This window comes from Ovis canadensis, chromosome 7 (genome assembly GCF_042477335.2).
Source record: "Ovis canadensis isolate MfBH-ARS-UI-01 breed Bighorn chromosome 7, ARS-UI_OviCan_v2, whole genome shotgun sequence".
Taxonomy (NCBI): domain Eukaryota; kingdom Metazoa; phylum Chordata; class Mammalia; order Artiodactyla; family Bovidae; genus Ovis; species Ovis canadensis.
In genome coordinates this window covers 80,884,796-80,912,170 of record NC_091251.1, presented here as the reverse complement: position 1 = coordinate 80,912,170, position 27,375 = coordinate 80,884,796, and the positions used below count along the sequence as shown (strand labels likewise).

The window sequence follows — 27,375 nt, the reverse complement described above, 5'->3', positions numbered from 1 at the left end:
GGAAAATAAAAAAGGTTCAGTATGAGTTTCATTTCAAAAGGTGAGGAACAGTATTTGAGTTTTTACATTAAGACTTCATTTTTTTCATTTGTGGATATAAATGTATTAATGAGAATTAATTTGTAATCTGAATTTGCTCTTCAAATATTGAGTATTCTAATGTTTCAATCAGTTAAATATATTGAGGATTTACAACTTAATTTTTCTTATTTTTCAGATCCCCTTGTGAATGATAGAAATGAAAGTGAATGGATAGTCTTACCAGGTAAGTTTTTTCAGTCTCAATGTATTTTTTTCCATAAGATGGCTCTAGTGCTAATCTTTATTTGAAACAATTTTGTTACATTGTATCATGACAGCTGACATATCAGCATGCACTTTAAAAAATGTTATAAAAATGGGTGAATTTTTGTGTAGCTATTTTAATATTGAAGATGGAAGAAGAAAAACATTTTCAGCATATTGTGCCTTTTTATTTCAAGAAAGGTAAAAATGGTACTGAAACACAAATATTTATGCAGAATATGGAGATGGTGCTGTGACTGATCAAACATCTTGCAAGTGGTTTATGAAGTTTCATATTGGAGATTTCTCACTGGACCATGCTCCCACTTAAACTAGCTAAAACTTGATGAAAAGTGTCTGTAATTAATCAATAGAAAAAGCATAGTCTTCCATCAGGATAACACAAGACTGAATGTTTGATGACCAGGCAAAAACCGTCTTAGTTTGGCTGGTAAGTTGATTCGTTTTCCATATTCTCCAGACAGTAAGCCTTCAGATTTACATTTAGTTTGGTCTTTAAAAAATTATCTTAATGGAAAAAATTTCAATTCCCTAGAAGACTGTAAAAGGCATCTGAACAGTTCTTTGCTCAGAAAGATAAAAAGTTTTGTTAAGTTGGAATTACAAAGTTGCCTAAAAAAATGTCAGAAGATAGTGAAATAAAACAGTGACTACATTCTTCAATAAAGTTATTGGTGAAAAGGAAAAAACGTGTTTTTTGTTTTTTTTAACTTAAAAATTGAAGGACCTTTCTGGCCAATCCAGTATTTGTAATCTGTAAGCCAAAACTGTATTCCTTAAGACTTTTTTGATACTAGTATCAAGATTCCTGAAAATAAATTTGTATTGTAACCTTGTGAAAGCAAACTGTACCTGCCGTTTTTTTCTCTCCCCAAGACCAGTTATACCTCAGTTACAAAGTGCCCATACAGTTGTACCTAGATTATTTATTAATGCTCTGTATAGTATATATAGCTAGATATATCTGCTTGGTTTTAGATTTATCTGATTATGTTTTGAAGTGGCTTAACTGCTTAAATTTAAATTTCATTAAAACCACTGAGTGAACTCCAGGAGTTGGTGATGGACAGGGAGGCCTGGCGTGCTGTGATGCATGGGGTTGCAAAGAGTTGGACACAACTGAGAAACTGAACTGAACTGAACGGCTATTCCAGTGTGAATTTAAGAACAGGTGTACTTAAAGATGAAAACAGAAGATTTGTGTGCCATTCATACTTGGAAGTAGGAAGTATAGAATGGTCAGACACTGGCTTAGGGTATTAAGTTTATTACCCAATTAAATGTTCTTTCAGTGTTTCTCCAAGGCCACTGGGGTCATTCTCAGTTAAATACATGAGTTGTAAAATGTAGCAGATAATTTTACTTAAAAGCAGCCATGATAATGAGAATTGGTTTTTAGTTGTTTATATAGTAGTTAACTATTCTTGCATGATTTGCTATTTGAACTATACAAATGCTCAAAGTCCAGCAACACCCTACTGCCAAACTCTGACCTCAGGAAAGTATGACAGTTGAATGGAGTGACACTGGCATGAGGCCTGTATAGGGTGTGTGTATACCTAGCATACTTGGCCTGAGTTCAGAGTGTTCCTCCTGTGAGTGCTACTGTTCCTTGAAGGCCACAAAGCTGATTATATCACTCAATAACAGTTTTTTGTTTACAGGGCACTTACATATGCATTCTAATATATTAAGCATAAAATACAGCTTTTTACATTTGGACTTACGGATCAAGAAATTTTTTAAGTGACACAATAGGGACTTTCTGAATCCTTAAATCCACTCCTCAAAAATAAAATTCTAAAGGTTAACAGTGGCTGTTAACCAACAATTACTTCATTAAACACAAAGCTGAGCAGTGGCATCAGTTACCTATGAAGCTGGTAGATGCAAAACACAACAGTCCAGTAGGATATGATACAGATGAGCGATGGGGTTTTAAATTAATCTGATTCCAAAGCCTCTGTGTACAGTATTTTAACTAAGGAATTTCACAACAGGCATAAAGCTACGTCTTAATGCTGAATAAACAGGTGCTCAATTACCCCTACCAGTTCTGTCAGGCAAATATTAACCAAACTTGAATCGTTATAAGACAAAAATTTAATGAAAATTGGTATGTAATAATCCAAAGGACTAAATAGTTACATGGGACTGTATTAGAAATTTAATATACAAGTTAATGTTACATGTTATCATCATCTGATTCATCTTCTTCCTTCAAAGATTCCTGGTAAGAGAAAAACAGTGTTTAAAATCAATTTTTAGCACTGCTATAACAAGCTGAATCTAAGTGCTTGTCATTCAGAATTCTTTATAAGTAAAATGGAACACTGGTTTAGAATGTTACACTTTACACTTTACTTGAATGTCTTAAGTACATCCTGCTCTATCAATGACTATATTCTTGATAGGATACACACGGTATGAAAGCATTAAATGTTCTCAAAAAAACCTTGCCATTTTCACATGCACAAAAAAATTTTTTTGGAACCAGGGCAACTCTATCCCCATTGAGGATAACCTAGAAAGTTTCTTTTAGTTCAGCTCAACTCTTAAGTATTATTTAATAGAATTCAACATATTTCCATGATGCTTTTACCTTGAGCTGTTTTCATGCTATGGCTTACCTTGGCATATTTCTCTGCCTCTTCCCTTATATCTTTAGGAACTATTTCATGTCTTCCATTAGTTACTGTAAATTAAGCCATATATTTAAATGAATTAAAAATGAGAAATGTCACTGGGATTTGAAAAGACTAAATAATCTAGCCAATCCAGATAATACCAGATTCTTTGACCTCATCTTTGTTCTTCCCCTACATAAGCACTTACAATAAAGAAATTATGCTATGATTTATCCTTGTGCTATAAATCCTGAGCATTCATTCACATATATATATTCACAAACACAGTCAAAGCTATGGTTTTTCCAGTAGTCGCGCTGATGTGACAGGTGGACCAAAAAGAAGGCTAAGTGCCAAAGAACTGATGATGCTTTTTTGAATTGTCCTGGAGAAGACTCTTGAGAGTCCTTTGGACTGCAAGGAAATCAACCCTGAATATTCACTGGAAGGACTGATGCTAAATCCAAAGCTCCAATACTCTGGCCACCTGATGTGAAGAGCCAACAACATGGAAAAGACCTAATGCTAGGAAAGGTTGAAGGCAAAATGAGAAGGGGGCAGCAGAGGATGAAATGGTTACACAGCCATCACTAACTCAATGGACATGAATTTGAGCAAATTCTAGGATTTAGTGAAGAACAGAGGAGCCTAGTATACTACAGTCCATGGGGTTGCAAAGATTCATGAGTCAGCGACTGAACAACAATTTATTCACAGCATGAATAGATTTTAAAATCTGTCCCTGAAGCCCTATGGTTGCCTTCCCAGAAAGGAAAAAGGTTACTTTCCAATAATACTGTATGCAATGGATGTTTCAAAGTAAACTACTCACAATATATAGTCTCTTATTAAGCGGAACTTTTCCATCATCACCTCCTAAATTTATTCTAGCTTGGTTTGTATTACAAAAGGACCCAGCAGTCAGAACACATTGTGGCCAATACTGCAATTGAATGAATGCTTATTTCATGATCCACCAATTCCACTCTTAACATAAATTTCTAGAATGCTACTACATATGCATGCCACAGTAGATGTAAAGGACATCCACAGCTGCGTTATTCATTTCAGTAAACACTGGAAAGAGCCCAGTTGTCTACTGGAATTCAAGACAATGGTTACTTTTGGAGAAGGTAAGGGTTGTTGACCTAATGGAGGCCTAAGGGTTGAGTTATTCCAAATCCTAAAATATGATGCTGTGAAAGTGCTGCATTCAGTATGTCAGCAAATTTGGAAAACTCAGCTGTGGCCACAGGACTGGAAAAGGTCAGTTTTCATTCCAAGCCCAAAGAAAGGCAATGCCAAAGAATGCTCAGACTACCGCACAGTTGCACTCATCTCACACGGTAGTAAATCAATGCTCAAAATTCTCTAAGCCAGGCTTCCGCAATATGTGAACCGTGAACTTCCAGATAGCTGGTTTTAGAAAAGGCAGAGGAACCAGAAATCAAATGGCCAACATCCTCTGGATCATCGAAAAAGCGAGACAGTTCCAGAAAAACATCTATTTGTGCTTTACTGACTATGCCAAAGCCTTTGTGTGGATCACAATAAACTGGAAAATTCTGAAAGAGATGGGAATACCAGACCACCTGACCTGCCTCTTGAGAAACCTGTATGCAGGTCAGGAAGCAACAGTTAGAACTGGACATGGAACATTAGACTGGTTCTAAATTGGGAAAAGAGTATGTCAAGGCTGTATATTGTCACCCTGCTTATTTAACTTATATGCAGAGTACGTCATGAGAAACGCTGGGCTAGAAGCAGCACAAACTGGAATCAAGATTGCAGGGAGAAGTATCAATAACCTCAGATATGCAGCTGACACCACCCTAATGGCCGAAAGGGAAGAATGAATAAAGAGCCTCTTGATAAAAAGTGAAAGAGGAGAGTGAAAAAGTTGGCTTAAAGCTCAACGTTCAGAAAATGAAGATCATGGCATCTGGTTCCATCACTTCATGGCAAACAGATGGGGAAACAGGGTCAGACTTTATTTTTTGGGGCTCCAAAATCATTGCAGATGGTGATTGTAGCCATGAAATTAAAAGATGCTTTCTCCTTGGAAGGAAAGTTATGACCAACCTAGACAGCACATTCAAAAGCAGAGACATTACTTTGCCAACAAAGGTCCGTCTAGTCAAGGCTATGGTTTTTCTAGTAGTCGTGTATGGATGTGAGTGTTGGAATACTGAGCATGAAAGAATTGATGCTTTTGAACTGTGGCTTTGGAGAAGACTCTTGAGAGTCCCTTGGACTGCAAGGAGATCCAACCAGTCCATCCTAAAGGAGATCAGTCCTGGGTGTTCGTTGGAAGGACTGATGTTGAGGCGGAAACTCCAATACTTTGGCCACCTGATGCAAAAAGCTGCCTCATTTGAAAAGACCCTGATGTTGGGAAAGATTGAGGGCAGAAGAAGGGGACCACAGAGGGTGAGATGGTTGGATGGCATCACTGACACAATGGACATGCGTTTCAGTGGACTCCAAGAGTTGGTGATAGACAGGGAGGCCTGGCATGTTGCAGTTCATGGGGTCACAAAGAGTCGGACAGTACTGAGTTACTGAACTGAAAACTGAAGGGTAATTTGGCAGGCTGGTCTACTGTTGACCAAATTAGTGTTTCACTAATGTATCCATGCTGTTTGTTATTTGTGTACTTTTCTATGGGTACATGCCATTACTAAATTTTTTTTAAGATTGAAAAAAAATGGCACTTATAGTAAATTAGGCTTGGTACAGATGACTCTGAGAGCAAGTAAGTACAGAATAATCACTTACTTTCACCAACCCAGCTGAGCTCTAGTTCAAAAGCTTTATCCTTAACTTCATCGTGTACTATGTAAATTCTAGAACAGAAAGAAGAAATTCACATTTGGCCATCTACCAACATAGTTCATGCACCCAACTCAGCAAATCAACATCCATTCCTAATATAAGGATTTATAAAATTATACACACAGTATAGTCTATATTATGAAAATTAACTAGGACTGATAAAAAATTAACTACTACAAAGGATTCACTATACCTTATACCTTTATACAACCCAAGCTGTTTACTTTGATACATTCTTTCAGAGACAGAACTAAGATAAGATGTCTCATAAGGAACATTCAAATGGGAGAAAGCTATTACCTGTGCCTTTCCAGGATATTTGGTATTTTCTATTCATTAACTGATTTTTAAACAAAAACTAATTTATTAGCTTACAATTAGTATTCATTCTGCACTTTCTTGGCAGGAATATTTTTAAACCCCTTTACTAAAAAAAAAAAAAAAAACAAACAAACAAACAAAAAAAACCCTTTACTATTCTGGATGTCCCTAAACCTGGCCTTTAAACAGTACAAGACAAACTGCAGCAAACAAGGAAGCAGTGTCACACAACATATGAAAAGTGGAAGTAAAAACAAGGCTTCCCTCATGACTCAGTGGTAAAGAATCTGCCTGCCAATGCAGCAGATGGGTTTGATCCCTGATCCCAGAAGATCCCACATGCTGCAGAGCAACTAGACTATGGGCCCTAACTACTGAACCTGTGCTCTTAAGAGCCTGGGAGTTGAACTACTGAAGCTACCAGGCCACACTGAGGAGCCTGTGCAGGACAAGAGAAAAAGCCTGAGCAGCAATGAAGACCCAGCACAGCCAAAAATAAAATTATTTATAAAAAGTAAAAAGTATCAGCAAAGCTTTTTTTAAAAATTTTATACTTTACCATCTCCCACAACAAAGTAGCAAAAATAATTTGGAGGGTATTCCTAAATCCTTGCTATAACAGCTGTAACATAAGAAAGCATCTTAAACTTTCCAGAACTAAAAGAGGCACAGTGCTCCATTTTATTAAATGGTGAAAGGATGGCTTTCCTACACAGAACAATATAAAAATAAAGCTGTGGTAAGAACTGATGACCAGATGACTTCTCGATGAAGGAAAAAAACTGTTGTACAATTCAATGATTATGTACTTCTTATTGGTTCTATTATATGTTAGTTGCCAGTGTCCTCTAGGTTGTCGTTATTAATAAATGACAATCACAGAATGGAATGGATTCCCCTTCACAAGAAAGGGCAAGGGTCTCATGGTAAAAAGGCAGTGGGGGAAGGACGGCGTCAGTAGCAGCAGTGGTAGATTAGTATAACATTATAAAACATTTGTGAGTTTAATATTTTGTTACAACTATCAGTACACAGATAAAGAGTATCATTCAAATAATAGGTTTATCATGATAGACCCTCCTGGACTTTTTTTTCCCCTCGCACATATTATTAGATGTAAAACCTGCTGACTAGACCATGATGACGTAGTTCTAATGTGGAACAGAGGTGTTATGAATTCTCTGGAATATTACATTTATTACTCTTTAACTCGAAAAGCTGACTACAAAACCAGCATTTTATCAGATTTTTTGAAATACTAGATGCCTGCATTCTTTGATGTAAAAAATAATGTATTTTGAAGCATGGTCACTGAGATTTTACTGGCATTGTTGCTGCTTACTAACTGTTACACAGCTTTCTACCTAGGTATCTGTAACATAGACTACTTCAGGCTTTCTTAAGCTATTTCTAGATGTTCTGAAATACTTCTCTATTCATCTTGTTATAAGAACTTCAGCTGTAGACCTTAAAGTTATAAGCTAAGGTTAATATTATTGGGACCTCTGAGATTTAAGAAGTCGAGAGCTAGCAAATGAAGTCTCTAGAGCTTCACTATATCCTCCAAACCTTGAATTCTGTCAATGGAACAGGAGTATATTTTATCAAAAGCTGTTTTTTCCCATCCTATTCACTGTCACCTAAAATGAAGCCTCTCAGAATGTTGGATTCACCTACAATTAATGCAATAACTAATTTCCAAACAAAACAGCCTCTTAGGATTAACATATAAGGTAAGGTCAAGTGAAATATTTGTCAATACTAATGAAAATTTCAACTTACATTTTTGCAACTTCTTTAACAACATCACGGCAGGTCATTTCTTTCATCTACAGAAAATAAAATATATATTCATTATGTTACGAGTCAAAGGAAGAACACTTTCCACTTGTGTAACTTTTCAGATTCTTTTTGCACCTTTTATCAGTAACCTATGCTCTTGAGATAAGATTCTTAAATATAAAACCAAGGAAAATAACCTGAAATTCAAAAAGAACAGAACTTAAGTTTTTTATTGTTTAATGTTTTTTAATGATTATCCAAAAAAAGCCTTGGGCACCAATAATTTTGTGAATTAAACTTTATAAAAATCTAGACTCCTTTATGAATTTATTCACAGGCAGACCCTGACATTTAAAAGATTATCAAGAAATGTTTTTTTCTTTATAGTGAATTCAGGATAATAAGAAGCAAACAAACCACAAATACTTCTATATGTTAGATAAACAAGGATAAATTAACCCTCATGAAACTGTTCAAGACAAAACTGCAAAGGAAAAGCTCTGAAGGGAAACTGTCAGGGAAAGCTCTGAAGAACCAAGATCTGAGTGGAATCTTAGAACACAGATTTATCTGATTTTATTATGAGGAAGATAAATGAACTGCAAAAGTGAACATATGGAAATCAAGGCAGAAAAATAGCCTTTAGATGCCCAGCAGAAAAGTCTATTATACTAAAGGTACTGCAAGTAACCAGTGCAGAAATTTTTTTAAGTATATGTGTTTCTGAACACATTTGACAAAATTTTTTAAAATGTGCAAACCTGGTATTCATATTCTGAATATGTGGAGGATGGAAAATAGTGAAAAAATAATGAACAGTCATACAGCAATCTAAACTTGAGGTGGTTTAACTACTGTATCTCTAAACTGGGCTTATTAATATTTTTTGTGTTTTTAAAATATTTACAAATCTTGATGCCCAGGCTCATAGAAATAGGAAAAATATTGGAAAGCAACAACTTTCAGTCTAGACAGATGTTTGTTGTATGGTATTTTTTCTGATTGAATTTCTGATTAAACTTTTTCATGGCAAATTGGGGGTAAAGAAAAGGAAAATACTGATATTCATATTTTTGCCCTTACAAGTTACGGTTTTTATTTAGTAGATTAATTGTAACATACAAAGGTAAACTTAAACTTGAAGCGATACATCTTAAGTGTCAAATACATTTTTACATACATTGGTAAAGTTTACTTTGTAAAATTACATTCTTGGTAAACAGAACACAAGTAGAAAAGCAGACCAGAGTAATGATTGAGAGCAGGGGCTGGCAAACTCTGTTAAAGGGCCAAGTAGTAAATATTTTAGACTTTCATCATAGGGATAAGGTTTTCAGTCTCCATTCCAACTACTAAACTCCACTGTTGTACTAGAGCAAAAGCAGCCCGTGACTGGATAGGGCTATGTTCCAATAAAACTGTAAAAAGCATTCCAACTAGAGATTATCATACAAAGTCGAGTAAGTCAGAAAGAGAAAAACAAACACCATATAATATCACTCATATGTGGCATCTAAAATATGACACAAATAAACTTAATTATGAAACAAAACCAGACTCACAGATTTAGACAACAGAGTTGTAGTTGCAAAGGAGAAGGGAGAAGGGGGCTAGTGGAGGGATGGAGCAGGACGTTGGGATTAGCAGATGTAAGCTATTATATACATAGAATGGATAAACAGCAAGGTCCTACTGTACAGCACAATGAACTACATTCAATATCCTATAAGCCCTAGTAGAAAAGAATATATGACAGAAAAGACCACTCATCTAAGAGTTATAAGGTCTTGGATTGTTTGTAAGCAAGTCTATGACTCTACCCAGTGTGTTTTAACCGAGGGTTGGACTTGGGCTAAGTGATCTCTAAGGTCCTTTTGTCAATTTTATCAATCCTAAAATACCAAACATAAATTAGGCTTTTACAGGTCTAGAATTTGGTGTTAAATTCCAAGCACTAAAAGCTTAGCATTAAAAAAGCTGAAAGTGAATTAGTTGAACAAGGTTCCAGTACAGCATTAACATTAAATGTACAAGAAATTTTTGTCACTAATTTACCAAAATGCTGCTAAATCATATGCCTGTCTTTTAAGGAAGTTTCTATAAGCAATGAAGAGTTTGTGGGTACTATTTCAATGTCAAGTTCATCAATTTATAGCTAGAAGGAAAGCCAGCAAATTTTTAAGAAACTTTTTTCACACTAATAGATGTTGGGAACAAAGGAAAGAGAAGCAAAGGAGCACAGACTTTAATGTGTAAGACTTCAGACAAAAGCTGTTTTCTAGATGAAAGAAATGATAGAGTAAAAGACCAAAGTTCTGAACCTAAGGGGCACAGGGTTCAGTGAACGGGTCTTAAGGATTTTGTGAAATGATATGAAACTTTTTTTTTTAAGATTAGACAGCCATAAAAATCATAAAAGGACCCATGACACAACTCTAAAGATAATATGCTGCCAGCTTTCCTGCTCAGCCAATCTAACAGCTTCAGAAAGCTTGACTCAAAATGGCAAACCACACTTGGGACTAAAAGCTTTAGTCTGTGGTGATGAAACTTAACCACATGAGAATAATGGTATAGCAGAATTTTAAACAATAAAAATTATTACCTGAAGCTTTTCAATTTCTGTCTTTGCAGCCTGCCTGGCTTTGCCAATGGCACAGCCCCAATAACCCTATTTAAAAAGAACATACACCAAAAAAAAAAGTATTATTAAATTAATATACTATCATAAGTCATTAATGACTACTGTTTCTATTTAAAGATTAATAGAAGGATGCTAAATGATATTCAAAACCACATATGGACAAATACAGTAAAAAGACATTTACTAAAATGAATAACAAGGGACTCAAAACGTTTAAAATATCAAACTTAAGTATAGAATAACCTGGATTATTTTCAAGAAATATCCAAAGGAAAACAAATTATATCATTTTATACACACACACACACAGACCATGAGCTAGAGGTGTATTTGAGGCTAGAAATAGAAAAACAATTATCTTTATGAATTGGAATGATTTTTGAGAGAAAGAAATAATCCCTAAGAGTTAAATACGCTAAGCCTTCTAAATGAATATATACACATTTTTCGGCAGCACCAGTGCAGCTTGTGGAATTTTCAGTTTCCCAACCAACAGGCAGTGAGAGCACGGAGTCCTAACCCATGGACCACCAGGGAATTCTCTAATTTATATTGTAAAGGTGTTTTTTTTTTTAATTAAGTATGTCCAGTCATACTTGTATAACTATACTTGTATGTAATGACAAAACCTAAAGAGCCTTAATTTTGTTAATGAGTATAAAAACCATTAAAATCTCACAAGATACTTCAAGAAAAGAAAGATCCAAGAAAGCCCACTTAAAATCCTTTGTACTGGGGAATTCCCTGGCAGTTCAACAGTTAAGACACAGGCTTTCACTGTCATGGACCTGGGTTAGATCCCTGGTTGAACCCTGTTCAGGAAACTTAAGAGCCCACAAGCCATGTAGTGAAACCAGAAAAAGAACAAAACAAAACCCCAAAACAACATCAAAAAACTTCAAAAGGGAGGGCATTATATTCATTTTAAAGACACTGCTAATATTTATGGTAATAAAATAGCACATATCCAAAATTTTATGTTGATTATGCAGTTTCTACATGGCAACCCACTCCAGTATTCCTGACTGGAGAATCCCAGGGACAGAGGAGCCTGGCAGGCTACATGGGGTCACAAGAGTTGGACATGACTCAGCGACAAAACCATGCAGTTTCTACAGTAGCATATTAAAAGCCACAAATCTGGGACTTCTCTAGTGGTCTAGTGGTTAAGAATGCACACTCCCAACACACAGGGCACAAGTTCAATCCCTCGTCAGTTCACTAAGATCCCTCATGCCATATGGCACAGTCCAAAAAAAAGTCACGAATCTTTGCTGTCTCATACCCATAGGTTCTTGTTATTAATGTTAAATAAGAAAATATTAAATGAATATTAAAGAAACATCATATAATCTGAATATATGATTTAAGTGAGAGACCATTAAACTGGAAATAGAATTTCAGAAGATTCAAAATTAACTCACATATGAAACACCCGATGGGTCAATCATGTAGAGTTGTGCACCGTCATTCACACTGTAAGACCCTAACATGAAACTGCACAAAAGTAATCATTTTAAACCATGGTTCTTAATACCAGAAAAGTATTAAAAAGTACAGTGATAAAAATGCAATTTATTTTCTAAGGTAAACATTGACTAAAACCCATATAACTGACAGTAAGCACTCTGATAATATAGTTTGGATAAAAACTAGTATATACTTGAAAACGTTCAAAATTCATGTGCCTTGGTTTAGTATTAAACTTTCTAATCAACCTTTCCTGCGAGGATAGCTCTGCAGGGAAAGGAGTACTGATACACAGACATAACACGAGGGCCCAAGAGCTAAAGGCATAAACATGAAAAAGCCAAGGGAACAAAATTCTTGCTATGAACACACTGAAGCTACCTCAAGCTCTTGTTCCACCCTTCATTCTTTCTTGGCTATTCCCGAATATTCCTCCAATTATTTTCCTGCAATAATCCAAATTGATTCAATGCATTTTTTATGTGCAACAAAATTAAAATTAGGGTACTGAACAATCATATGAATTACTGATTCTTTGGAAATTATAAATAGAAACCAGCCTCATCTTATATTACTACTTCATGTGCAGAATACCATAACAACCAATTCCCATTTAAGAGCATTTTACCTGTTGCTTACACAAGATAAGACGGAAACTAATGAAAAAACTAAGATGTCAGTACAGTTGACTACGTAATAACAACAAATGAACTCTATTTAAAATCAGTTTGGGGGGCTTCCCTGGTGGCTCAGTGGTGAAGAGTCTGCCTACCAGTGCAGGACACACAGGCTCGATCCCTTATCTGGGAAGATCTCACATACTGCGGAGCAACTGAGCCCATGCACCACAACTATGGGACCTGTGCTCTAGAGCCCAGGAGCCACAGCTGTTGAAGGCCACGCACCCTATAGCCTGTGCTCGGCAACAAGAGAAGCCACCACAGTGAGAAGCCCACGCATCACAACTAGAGAGCAGCCCCTGCTCTCCACAACTAGAGAAAAGCCTGCACAACAACAAAGACCCAAAAATAAAATTTTTTTAAAAATTTTAATAAAATCAGTTTGCAACTTCCTGAAAATGTCTGAATCGAATTTCAGAGAACCCCCCCAAGTTTCATTAATAAATAATTGACATGCATCACTACATTAAATTTAAGGTACACAGCATAAAGGTTTGATTTATATACACTGTGAAATGCAATGATTACCACAGGTTTAGGTAATATCCATCATGTCACATAGATACAATAAAAAAAGTTCAAGTACATCTTGATGAAAGTTCATTTCTTAAGGGTATAAAAGGTTAATAAGATGCTGGGAAAACAGATAACTGTAGTACAGATATCACTGAATATCTCACTAAATTTCATACCTGCAGCCGAAAGGTCTAACAGCACTGTAGAGCGTATACGCGTGTACATACATGGCCACTCTGTCTGCAAGATGCTGTGGGGGTAAAACAGAAGAGTTTATTAAGACTCTTCTCTTGCTGTTCCAGAGGCTCAACCGTTACCAACTTACTTTTAGTGGAATGTTATATCCAAAGTTAGATCTAAAGTTGGAAGCCTCTTCTCTTGCAATGTCTGCTAAAGAACGAGCATCTGCCAACAAACCTGCTACTGCCTGAAAAAACAAAAAGTACCAATTACCATTCCTACCACAAATGAAGGAAAAGCACGTGACTGTGACAGGCTTACTTGATATTTTTAACAAGCATCATCATTAGAATCAATTAGTTAGGCTTAAAGGTCTTTGCAAGAATCAGACACAAATTAGTGACCAAACCACCATCTTTGCAAGGCATCCTGGAACTTCGATGCTTGAGTATGGGATATCAATTTGGAAATTTCCCAACTGTGACTTCATTCTTTTGTCAAATGACCACATTAAAAAAAACTCCATGTCTCCCTATTTCCCACTTCATTATAAAGACTAAAACAACCACAAAGAAGAATAAAACCATGCATGGGTTTTGGTTACAACTGGTTTTTAATTTAAAGCCATTCTATGTTTAAAAAGTTATTAAAGGTTTTGATTTAAAAGGCATAACCTCAAAACTCCTTTCTTTTTCAGTGTACCAATGAACTGTAATGCCGAACCAAAACATGACAGACCACAAACCTAGTGGCTTACAACTGCAATTACCAAACCACACACTGAGATATCCCAGGGAACTACAGTGAACTCAGAGTTGTGGGGTGCTGTAAGTTTTGGGGGAAACACATATTGAAGTAGTTCAGTTTCAACATCAGATCATTCCACATTCCTTTCAATGCCATCGGATCACTGAGAAGCTGGGGCTGCTGTGATAGAAAATAAGCACTGTGCAAAAATCTGTGAAACAGGAAGCAGAGTCGGGTGGGGCACAGCCATCTAATCCAATTCCAAACTTTAAGACACTGAACAGTACACGTTAGTAGTAGTAGTTGTTTGAAAATAAAAACATTTTTATTTTACTGTCATATGGTGAGGTTTTGTTTTTATAGCTACTAAGTTTTTAGAACATAAACAGTTATTTAGACCTACATATATAATACACAGAACCACTGGGTATTTCTTTAGGTCTAGGGAAGCCATGAAAACAGAAATGTTGAAACAGTTACAGGTACTGGAAACCACTGACATAAGAAGATTTTCAGAATAAATGTTATCAAAAATTTTAATAAAAAAAAATTTTAATAGCCTTTTCTTCTACTGCTACCTAATAATAGTAATGATTATGAAAATCCTTAATCCATTATTGATCACTCATGACATGCTAAGCATTTTACATAATTACACATGAGGACAGGCACTATTACCACCATAGTTTTGCAGGTGAGGGAACTGGAGTTTAGAGTAACCCAGGTAGTAATTTTCATGATTTAAATAATCTTCCATTGCTTTGGATAAAACTCACTGTGAAGTTTAGTAATTTGTCAAATCACTTGAAGATGACAACTGTGGAGACAGACTATCAATCCTTTTTTCCTCCAACCTTCTTCAATGTCTAATATTTTGCCAATTTCCAGTTGCATGGAATGCCATCAGTTTTTAATAACAAATGGGACAAATTTGAAAATTCTAGGAAAATCTTTCCACCACTGAACTATCTATAAGCATATATGATTTTTTTCAAAATACACCTACCGAAAGCTATCTTTTTTACTAAGTAAAAGAAAGCAGAATTCACTAATTCCCTTCTATCAGTTAGGTTACAATCTGGCCAAGTTTCAGGAAAACATACCAGCTTCATTGGCAGTAATAAATCTGTTCAGGAGAGAAAACAGATTCAGAAAAATAACTGAAGGAAAAAAAATGTATCTGTAGCTTTATAGATTACTGGTTATATTTTGCTAGTCCTTTCTGTGTTGTGTGTAACACATCTTATTTAGAAATACTAATAATATTTCTAAATAAGCTATTTAGAAGCTGAAAGCTAGCTGAAGCTACCAATACTTCAGCAGAATAAGTGGACCCTACAGAATCTCACCCTGAAGAATGGGCTCTAGAGTAACACACAGACCATGGAGACCCAAGTAAGAATCCCAGCACATTTCGTTACCAGTTGAGTGTTTCCTCATCTGTAAAAATGGGATTAATATTACTTTCACTGGTTTGTTATGTAAAGAACTTCTGGCATAGTACCTAGCACACAGAATACGTATTCACTTTTCTTCCTTGACTTTTCAGAAAGCAGGGTTAAAAATCACTTTTCTCTTTTTTCCGGACTGTTATACCTACTAAAGAAAGTCTGATATTTATATAGGATGACTTCAGTATATCCCAGTAATCTATTTATGTCATACCAGCTGCATGAAATAAATATAGTGATGCTTATGAAGCTACTAAAAAGGATGTACTCACTCTTCCTTTTGTCAGACATCCCTTCCTGATACTCTACCTTACTATGAAGGTATTCTCTTTCTGATAACATCTTCAGTGTGACAGTTATCCCCAGAAAGGACACAAAAAACTAAAGACTTATTGCCTCTCAAGCATGTGCCTTGATTGGCGATCTATGCTGCCAAGATTTTTTACCCAAGCTTCTCACTCCTCTCCCCTCCTCATTTGCTTCAACTTGGTTTTTCCTATGTATCTCCAATTGGGTTATAAGAATGCCACCAGTATTCTTCCTGGAAAATTCCATGGGCAGAGGAGCTTGGTGGGCTACAGTCCATGGAGTCACAAAGAGTTGGACATGACTGAGCAACTGAGCATGCATGCACGCACCTTTCTTTTAGACAGTGAACTGTTCACAAACCAGTCTTTCCGATTATTTCTATGGCTGCTCTCTGATCTGTTTTTGCCTCAATGCTAAAGTCATAAATAGGTTCTTATAATTACATTTTGATATATTCCAATTAATTACGTCACAAGAAACAGGACAAAGCAAAAAGGAACATTTTTAAATGTGACCTTACCATTCCAACATGTCGATCAACATTAAAAAGTCGTTTGTTGGAACCTTCTTCATAAAGTTTAGACAGGACTAATTTTTCTACCCCAAAGACGACGCCGTCTTTACATCTGATTCCAATAGCTGTACTGAAACAAGTAGAAAAAAAATCAATTTAACTGAAAATAAAACAAACTTTGTAAACTCAAGTTAAAAGAAACAAAAAACAGGCAAATTTGTTTCTTAGAATATATCAAGTTTTTAAAGCAAATACATTTGAAAACTAGAAAAGGCAAGTGTCCTAAAGTATGATGAATTGGATCCATACAAATAATCATGTCATGACATGGAAAGACAATAATACACAAATGAAAAAGATGCTAACAAAATGTGTAACAAGTGGCACAGTATCTAGCATATGCTGGCTGTCTTATGACAAATGCTGACTAGCCATGTCCATTAAAAATGGTATATAACATGCACACAAATGATAGGCTACATACAAACTAAAAAGTTAACAGTTTCTAATCTGGGTGGAAAGATTATAATCCTTTCCCCTCCTTTTGCTTTTTCTGCATTAACAATGTGTTGCTTACAGTAAGTGTAAAAGAATAAACATTCTGTTCAACTGTTTAAAACAAAATTGATCAAAAAAACAAGTAAAATGTGGAGAAATTATACACCGCCATTTTGAGAAAAAACAATTATTTTAAATCTTCTAATTCTTTTAACAAAGAGTATCTATCAGAAACAACCAGAAAAATGAACTGAGCCACATGCACAAATTTTGTAAAGAATTTCAGACACTCCTTCCCCCACACTTCAGGTACCTTTTCAAGTTTAAATTCCTTGGTCCAAATTTCCTAACTCCCAAGAATCTGCAAAGCCCATCTAGCTAATTCAATTTCATATTATAAATTCTGTGCTCTACTGAATTCAACCTCATTGTTGTCCCTCAAACACCATTTTTGCTTTCAAGTCTTTATTGAAGTTATCCTGGGTACTAGAATACACTTCCTCCTCACCGCAGCACATTTAAATAAATTTCCACAAACTTTCTCAAGTTTACTTGAATAGTCTCAGACAGCCTTTCCCAGTTATTACAATTTCTCATCTTCCTCATTTTTCAGAATCTAAAATGTCTTTTTCCCTAAACCAAAAGTTCTCAAAGTGTGGTCTGTCAGGTCAAAATTATCTTTATAAAAATACAGAAACATCATTTGACTTTCTTCATTGTGTGGATGTTTGCACCAATGGTATTGGCTGACAATAAACGGTAGCAGTAAATACCACTCATTGTATTCTTTATTGCTACGCTCAGTTATTTTTTTCAAAAAAACATTTTTAGTTAAGCATGTCCCTGATAAAGCTGTAGTTAATTTTATTAGACATTAATCCTTAAGTATCTATCTTTTTATTATCCTAACAAAAAGCAAGTTAGCCAAGTTCTTCTGCTGCACATCAAAATATGATGGTTGCATATAGGAAAAAGCACTAATAAACTGCTTTCAAATGTAAATTTTTTCATGGAACATCTGTTTTTACCATCAAAGAATAATAACTATGGTTATTTACACTTAGGTATGTGGCAGACTTTTCTCTAAAATGAACAAAACGAGCCTGTCACTTCAAGGAAAACAAAAGAGTATTTTCTTGCCAGTGATAAAATCTGAGTTTTCAAACACAAACTGGAGTTTTGGAAAACATATTGGTGGTGATATTTAAAAATGTGATGTTTCTAACAGTTTATAATGAAATATGTCTACTTTGGAAGGTCTGTTATAACTCAGTGAACCAATATTTTCCAAATGACCAACACACAATGTTACAAATCGTGCATAGATAAAACACGCAAAGTACAAAACAGTGCAATAGATCTTAATAACAGTACAAAATTCATTATTATGTTTTCAGACTCCACACTACAACTAACCTTTACGATACTAAAATTTGTCCAGTAGGGTACAGTATTAATAAACAACATGCATAAGGTTATTAAATGACTCCTCTCTTTTCCAACTACGTATGTATATGAAGCCTGATCTGTGGCACAAACTTCAACAAAAGTTACAACATACTGAAGCAGCAGCAACTATGAGACTCTGCCCTTTATTAAGATTCAATTCATCACTGAGATTTTCAAGAATGTAAAACAATGTAACTCTTCTCTCCACACTTTTTTCCCATGCTTTGGAAAAGTAATTTTCATTAAAAATGTTATGGTTACTTAAGTATTTTAATAAATGTTAACATAATTTTTGTTAACATGCAATTTTATTACTGTTATTTAAATAAATTTAGAAGTATTTTTTGGTTTTAATTTCTAATAGTAAATACGGATGAACCAATAACCTGCATAAATAAATGCTCTTTGGGGTGAGCATTATGGTAAATACTTACGGAACCTAAGAGCCTACTTAATTAAATATTCATCAAGGTTCTAATGATTTTTTTTCAAGTATAAGGATGTCCTAAGACCACAATTTTGTGTACATTTTTGTTCTAAACAATCTAGCCTCACAATTATGTTGCACAATCTTCCTTTCATATCTTGTCCCCTCAATGAGGATAAACTGAAAAATTATAATTTAACTCCTTTTTTTCTCTTGCATATTACCTTCTAGGGGCATCCTTTTATAAAATAGTTATGATCATCATATGTAGGTTTTTTTCAATAGTGTTTTAAGTATCCTCTCATATGTTCTTAATTATATGTTTTGGTAGTTCCTGTCCCTAACAAAGTGAAGTGAAGTGAAGTCGCTTAGTTGTGTCCGACTCTTTGCGACCCCATGGACTGTAGCCTACCAGGCTCCTTGGTCCATGGGATTTTCCAGGCAAGAGTACTGGAGTGGGTTGCCATTTCCTTCTCCAGGGGATCTTTCCGACCCAGGGATTGAACCCTGGTCTCCTACATAGTAGGCAGACGCTTTATCATCTGAGCTACTATTAACCTGTCCCTAACAAAACACGTACTCAAAAATATCTAACATTTAAATCCCCAAGAATGAATTTCTTTCTTTGAAAGAATTTATCTCTAGGACTTCCTGGTGGTCAAGTGGTTAAGACTTCACACTTACACCTCAGGGCACACAGGTTTGATTCCTGGTTGGGGAACTAAGATCTCGCATGCTGTACAGATGCGGCCAAAAAATAATAATAAATAATGAAAATAAAGACAAAAATAAACAAATGGGTCCTAATGAAGCTTAAAAGCTTTTACACAGCAAAGGAAACCATAAACAAGATGAAAAGACAACTCTCAGAATGGGAGAAAATAATCTGCAAAGGAAGCAATGACAACGGATTAATCTCGAAAATATACAACACTCATACAGCTCAATATCAAGAAAACAACCCAATTAAAAAATGGGCATAAGACCTTAACAGAAATTTCTCCAAAGGAGACATAAAGATGGCCAACAAATATATGAAAAAATGTTCATGATTATTTATTAAATAAATGCAAATCAAAACTACAATGACATATCACCTCACACCAGTCAGAATGGCCATCAGCAAAAATTCCATGAACAGTAAATGCTGGAGAAGGTGTGGAGAAAAGGGAACCCTCCTACACTGTTGATGGGAATGTAAACTGGTATAGCCACTAAGAAGAATAGTATAGAGGTGCCTTAAAAAACTAAAAATGCAACTACCATATGACTAAGCAATCCCACTCCTGGGCATATACCTAAAGAAAATCATAATTCAAAAAGATACATGCACTCCAATGTTTATGGCAGCACTATTTACAATAGAAAGGACATGGAAGTAACCTAAATGTCCATCAACAGAGGAACGGAAAAAGAAAGTGTGGGATATACATACAATGGAATATCACTCAGCTATAGAAAGGAATGAAACTGTGCCATCTGCAGACACGTGGATGGATCTAAAGATTGTCACACAGAGTGAAGTAAGTCAGAAAGAGAAAAACAAGTTATTATATATTAATGCATACATATAATGATTTCCAGTGAAAGCTAGAAAAACAGTATACATGAATTTACTGCAAAGCAAAAATAGGGACACAAATATAGAGAACTAATATATGGATATCAAAGGGGGAAAGGGGGAAATGTGGTGGATTAGGATTTACATATGTACACTACTAAGAAGCAAGAGTTTCAGAAAAACATCAATTTCTGCTTTATTGACTATGCCAAAGCCTTTGACTGTGTGGATCACAATCAACTGTGGAAAATTCTGAAAGAGATGGGAATACCAGACCACCTGACCTGCTTCTTGAGAAACCTGTATGCAGGTCAGGAAGCAACAGTTAGAACTGGACATGGAACAACAGACTGGTTCCAGGAAAGGAGTACATCAAGGCTGTATATTGTCACCCTGCTTATTTAACTTATACACAGAGTACATCATGAGATATGCCAGGCTGGAGGAACTGGAGGAAGCACAATCTGGAATCAAGACTGCCAGGAGAAATATCAATAACCTCAGATATGCAGATGACACCACCCTTATGGCAGAAAGTGAAGAAAACTAAAGAGCCTCTTGATGAAAGTGAAAAAGGAGAGTGAAAAAGTTGGCTTAAAGCTCAACATTCAGAAAACTAAGATCATGGCATCTGGTCCCATCACTTCATGGCAAATAGATGGGGCAACAGTGGAAACAGTGGCTGACTTTATTTTTGGGGGCTCCAAAATCACTGCAGATGGTGATTGCAGCCATGAAATTAAAAGACACTTACTCCTTGGAAGGAAAGTTATGACCAACCTAGACAGCATATTAAAAAGCAGAGACATTACTTCGCCAACAAAGGTCCATCTAGTCAAGGCTATGGTTTTTCCAGTAGTCATGTATGGATGTGAGAGTTGGACTGTGAAGAAAGCTGAGTGCCAAGGAATTGATGCTTTTGAACTGTGGTGCTGGAGAAGACTCTTGAGAGTCCCTTGGACTGCAAGGAGATCCAACTAGTCCATTCTAAAGGAAATCAGTCCTGGGTGTTCATTGGAAGGACTGATGTTGAAGCTGAAACTCCAACATTTTGGCCACCTGATGCGAAGAGCTGATTCATTTGAAAAGACCCTGATGTTGGGAAAGAATGAAGGCAGGAGAAGGGCACAACAGTGGACGACATGGTTGGATGGCATCACTGACTCAATGGACATGAGTATGGGTGGACTCTGGGAGTTGGTGATGGACAGGGAGGCCTGGCGTGCTGTGGTTCATGGGGTTGCAGAGTCAGACATGACTGAGCGACTGAACTGAACTGAAGAATAAAACAGATAACTAATGAGAACAAATTGTACATCCCAAGAAACTCTACTCAGGGCTTTGTGATGACCTAAATAGGAAGGAAATCCAAAGAAGAGAGGATATATATGTATACATGTGGCTGATTCACTTTGCAATATAGCAGAAACTAACACAACATTGTAAAGCCACTAAACTATACTCCAGTTAAACAGCAAAAATAATGATAAACTAAAAAATAATTTATCTCCTTTCAATGCAGGCATATAATCTTATTTAAAATTATTTGGTTAAATGTTTTCTAAGAATCAGTCTATATGTCTCACTCTTAAGAAGATTCACATCTAATTTTTCTATTTTCCACTTAGGGAATGGCTACCCACTCTAGTATTCTGGCCTGGAGAATTCCATGGTACAGTCCATGGGGTTGCAAAGAGTCTGACACAACTGAGCAACTTTCACATTCACTTTTTCAAGCTCACAAAACACGTAAAAATTTTCCAATTTCATTTTTCTGGTAAGGTATGGGAAGCAGTTAGATTAGATGTCCGCATCCCAGTTTTACAGATAAAAAAGTGACATTCAGGGGACTGAATACTGGAACCTTATATATTATTACCATTTGGCAGCAGCTAGCAGGAAAATTCACATCTTCTGATCCTCATCCAATATTCTATCATACCAGGTGACATAAGTCCCTTTAAAAAAGGAACTTTCCAAGTGATTTTTCTTTATGTAAAAAAATATTCATTTTTAATGTTTCCAGTTTTTAAAATTACATTTAAGTTTGCTTAAATGTAACTGTTCACATGACCCTCCCAAAATTAAATGTAACTGTTTAAAGTCATATTTAGAAATAATTTACAGAAAACAAATTGCTAAAATACACAGACCTCACAGCCTAATCTCAATTTTCTCAGTTACAGATGGTTTCAAAATGTATCTCCAGTTCTTCTTAGTCAAGACATCTTCCACCTGTTTTTTCACACCAATGAAAATGCAAAGATGCAAAGGAGGAAAAGAAAAACAATAAACTACCTCAAATCTTGCTCCAACTTATTGGCCAAAGAGCCTATCTTCTTTTATCAAGAGGGGAAAAAACGTCAACTTTTCTTGAATTTGGCTCTGTTCTGAACTCTTTTAGGCCTTGTACACAATGACAAATATAGTTCAACCTAAAATTCTTGCCTCACTTCTACATTATCAGATACTGACAGTTTGTAAGTACTTATATCTATAAAAATACAACACTTAAACACAAAATCAACTAGCTTCACTAACAAATCCCATAAGAAGACTCAAAATGTGTATTTGTTCAAAAATTTTTAAATACTATTTCATAAACCATTAGAAATCTATACATCTTTCTACCACCAAGAAAATGGCACACACAAAAAATGAACATCTATTTATTCAGTATCTACTGAGGGCTATGAGGCTTCCCAGGTGGTACTAGTAGTGGTAAAGAACCCGCTTGGCAATGGGTCAGGAAGATCCCTCTGGAGAACATCATGGCCACCCACTTCAATATTCTTGCCTGGAAAATCCCATGGACAGAGGAGCCTGGCAGGCTACAGCCCATAGGATCACAAAGAATCAGACACGACTAAAGCAACTTAGCATGTACACACTGAGGGCTATGTGCCAGCACATGCAAAGACCAGTTACTATCTATAACCTCATGAAAATTCCATAATCGAATATTGAAGGTATTAGTAGAAAATGAGAAAACTACATCTACACATGGGCTTTTCTAATATTCTCAACACATTTTCCAATTATACAACTTTTTATTACATTAAAAACATTGAGCTCAAACATCAACACAGCTTATTTAGCAACCTAAAAAAAATTTAAGAGATCTGAATGACATGAAAGAAAATTTTTAAAATCTTTTATCTCATACCAAAGCTGCTTTATATTCAAAAATACAATGATTACTTATATATATTATATAGATATAGGTATAACTGAATCACTATGCTATACACTTGAAACTACGTTATAAATCAACTATACTTCAATTTAAAAATTAAGAATGAAACCTGTCTTGGCAGACTATTCAATTAGAAGTAATTTTTTAAAATGATCATATAATTGATAAAAATCTTCAATGTAAGACTCAGAATTTGTCAACAAGCCAGTAATTCAACTAAGATGTTACAGTGGTCATTTTAGAGAATTACTCTAAACAGAGTGTAGAGAAGGAAATGGTAACCCACTGCAGTATTCTTGTCTGGGAAACCCCATGGACAGAGGAGCCTGGTGGGTTACAGTCCATGGGGTTGCAAAGAGTAGGACACGACTGAGCGACTAACACTAACACTTTCACGCTCAGGGTGGATTTTCTAGCTCCAAGTCACCCTTTAAGGAACTGCTTCATTTTGTACTGCTTTGTGTAAAAATAAAGATTAGTGTTTAAGACAAAAAAAAAAAAAAGAGTGAAGGAAGTAATCCAACAGGAAAATATCTTGGTGGTCCTGCACCTTTTGGAGTATGGCAGCAGAAAAGAAAAATAAAAAATATCCCTGCTGAGATGATCAAGTGACCAACTGCACAGGGCACTGAAATCACAAGGAAATAAAGATTAGACAATAAAGTCACAAACCTATTGGCCAAGGAAACCAATGATATAAGTCAAGAATCTGAAAAAGGGAAAAAGGGCTAGCAAAGATGTTGAGACATGGTAGAATGTTTAAGTGTGTAATTCTGGAGTCAACTGGAAATAGAGTCACATGGAAAGAGCTGGCCTAAAGAGAAATGTGGAAATTACTAATAAATTGAGATTATTTTAGGGCATGTATTATTTGTGCCAAAGTAACATAACAAAGCCTAATTACCAATAACAAAGAGAAGGAGACATTTAATATTTGGCTAAAACACTAATTTCAAGTAAAACATTGTTTCTTACCTACTGTTTTCCACAGCCTTCATAGCATATTCAACTTGAAAAACTCTTCCATCCGGAGAGAATGTAGAAGCTGACAGATCATACTACAAGGAAAAGGCAATAACAAGCTTAGAAGGATGCACCTTTGGCAGTAATAACAATTTTTTCCTAAATGGCTTACACATCAGAAATGTATGTTCAATCTCAGTGAAGATTTTGCTGTAAAGAGAAAGGGAAAGCATGTCAAAGCAGGAACAGCAGCTAAGAGAAAAGTTACACACTTTAGATTTCTGCTATTGACAAGCAATGAACACAAGTCCTGGGTAAAGTCAGAACTTTTCCCACACAGAACATGGCTCATTTCTGAAAAAATTACCATTACCAGTGTAGAAACAACACTGGCTTCTCTTTAGTACCACAGCTTCTCATAGCTGTGGCAGTAATGAACTAAAGGAGCTTGGATACATCATTCAGCATTCAGATATTTAATAAGCATCTATTATATGTCAGTCACTATGAGAAAATACAAAGACTACTCATTCTTAAAGTCCTTCATTTTCAAATCAGACCTCAAACAGATCCAGGTGCTGGAGATAAAAGGTTCTAAAATAAGACAAAGTGAACTTATGGTCTCAGGGAATACCACAGACTACCTGATCAGGAAAGGCATTGCTACAGAAATTAGATTTATGTTATTTAAGCTGAGCCAGACCTAAAAGACAAGTAACTACTCATTTAGAATATGGAGGAGTGTCCTGGCATCTGGCATAAAAGAACTCAGGGTAGAAATAAGAGCAGCAAAATTAAGAAAAGGAAATAATAATGCCACTGAATCTTGAGCACCATAAATGGTAAACAGAACAGTAAACTATATTAGAGGCATATAAGGGCCAAGTTATGCTAAGTCTTTTATTTTAGGCTGGAGCAGGAAGTTTACGTTTTATTCTAAATGCAATAGAAAGTCATTGGAGTTTGGGTGGGGTGAGGGGAAGAGGTTCTAATTTTTTATTAAATGCTGTTCATCTGGTAAATGAATTACAGAGAAAACAAGAGGGGAAGCAGAGATAGGGTAATCCAAAGGGAGTGTCTTAGACAAGAGAGAAAAACGTGGAAGGTGTTACCCTTTGAGTGTGCAGTCAAAAAAACCTTGCTAATGGATTGGCTTTAGGAATACAGTAAAAAAGAACTCAGAAGTGCATCATAGATTTTTTTTTTTTTCATTTAAGCAACTAAAATTGAACCATTCACTGAAATGTAAATTGTAGGAGATGCAAAATGGCAACAGAAGAAGAAAACTCAGAGATCTACTCTGGACGTGTCATTTGAAATGCCTATCAAATAATCAAGTGGAGAGAAATGTCAAGACAGGTCTTCCCATCTGGAGTTCTTGGGACAAGACAAGCGTTAAGTCTTCAATAGTGGTGTTTCTTGCCTCTCAGCTTGTTGGTCTGTTAAAGGAAGATCTTTAACTCTACCAGCGTTAATACCAAAACATCTCACCTATTTACATTATCAAACATTTTTAAAGGGTTTGTAGAACCTTTCAGAACACTATTAATCTAGGGTAATTGGTCTGTTGGTCTGCCGAACGAAGATCTTTACCACCGTAATACTCAAAATTTATCACCTATTTATATTATCAAATATTTTTAAAATGTTTGTAGAACCCTTCAGAACACTATTAATCCAGGGTAATATTAATGTAGTTGCAAAGTCAATGAGCATCAACTAATCCAAAAACGGTATGACAACCTTAGTATAAATTGTCTATTATCTAACTCGGAAAACCAGTATTTGGGCCTAATGGTGAGAATCAAAATCTAATGCACAATGGGAGTAGATGAACTGAGAAACCCATTACCCAATGCCTCTAGTGGAACCAATCAATAAATATTTCTAAACACTATGTTTTCTATATGGGGAAATACATAAAAGGAACAAGCTGAAGACTGTATATATGCAGTACGTTTAACAAAGGAAAGTTAGTAGGCCGAACAAGTTAACAAATCTAACTCCAAAATCCTGGACAGTCTGTTCAAAGAAGCGGTTAAGTCCGTAGCTAATCATTTAAACGCTTACGGTGCCGAGACCTCACACTGCTGTTATTCCTCTAGGAGAAAAGCTGGGACAACGGAAAAATGTAAAAGATTCTTCAGATTCCGCTTTTTAGACTATTTTCCTTGTCAGTTCTCAGAAGGTTTCAGGGACTCATACAGAGAGGTCCATCGGTAACCTCGAAGCTAAGGCAGAGAATCCCCGGGAGTCAGCAGCATCCCAGGAACCGCAAGGGTGGGAGGCGGGGAGAGGTTCTTGGAAAGCGGCGTCACAAACTTTGGACTCTTAAGCCGCCTTGCCTCAGTGGTGCTCAAGAGCTTAATTGTTCCCCAAGTCCTTCACAGCGCGTGCACACACACCATTTCAGGCCTCAAGAGTTTCCACTTTCGGTTTCCCTAAGTGGCTAAAGAAAGTGACTCAGCAACCTTTTAAAGAGGCTCCAAATCTCACTGCTGCGCGGCAAGCCCGCTACACCTGAGCTGAGAAGCGTCAAGTCACGGTCACCGCAGGCGCGGGCCTAGACCGTCCGGCACTGCACAACTGGAAGCGGCCCACCTGCCCCCAGGCAGTCCCAGAGGACCCCGAGTCCGCGCACCCACCGCGGTCTGTCTGCGTTCCCTTCCACGCTAATCCTTAGCCTATCACACAGAGAAACAAAGAACTCACCCCGGTGCCGATTGAGCTCATGGTGCCAAAATCACTAGGACGCTTATGGCTTCAGGCCTAAAGCGATCCCCCAGCACCACAGTAAGAGACTAGTAACAAGCTCTCTCATTGACTATTCTTTCAACCAATAGTCTTTTTTGTAGCTCGTTCCTGGAGCGTTGGTCCACAGAACAGAGGATTGTGGGAA

The 27,375-nt window shown here is 36.1% G+C and overlaps 1 protein-coding gene across 1 annotated transcript; it reads right to left on the bottom strand.

Moving 5' to 3' along the window:
* Positions 1 to 2,391: 2,391 nt before the first annotated feature.
* Positions 2,392 to 27,375, bottom strand: PSMA3 (proteasome 20S subunit alpha 3). Its single transcript, XM_069596712.1, has 11 exons — positions 27,189 to 27,375; positions 24,489 to 24,571; positions 16,389 to 16,512; positions 13,507 to 13,608; positions 13,358 to 13,431; positions 11,940 to 12,012; positions 10,477 to 10,542; positions 7,872 to 7,918; positions 5,712 to 5,779; positions 2,937 to 3,001; positions 2,392 to 2,536 (listed from the first exon to the last, which is right to left on the bottom strand). The coding sequence occupies exons 1-11, from the start codon at positions 27,207 to 27,209 to the stop codon at positions 2,492 to 2,494; spliced, it is 768 nt and encodes a 255-aa protein (XP_069452813.1). The 5' UTR covers positions 27,210 to 27,375; the 3' UTR covers positions 2,392 to 2,491.

What these genes read in the sequence shown, in the direction of transcription:
- PSMA3 (XM_069596712.1), bottom strand. Translation starts at nt 27,209, where the DNA reads ATGAGCTCAATCGGCACCGGG. An exon ending in GATATAACATTCCACTAAAA is followed by an intron (nt 13,432 to 13,506) that starts GTAAGTTGGTAA and finishes TTACCCCCACAG; the next exon opens with CATCTTGCAGACAGAGTGGC. An exon ending in GTTAGACCTTTCGGCTGCAG is followed by an intron (nt 12,013 to 13,357) that starts GTATGAAATTTA and finishes ACTTTTGTGCAG; the next exon opens with TTTCATGTTAGGGTCTTACA.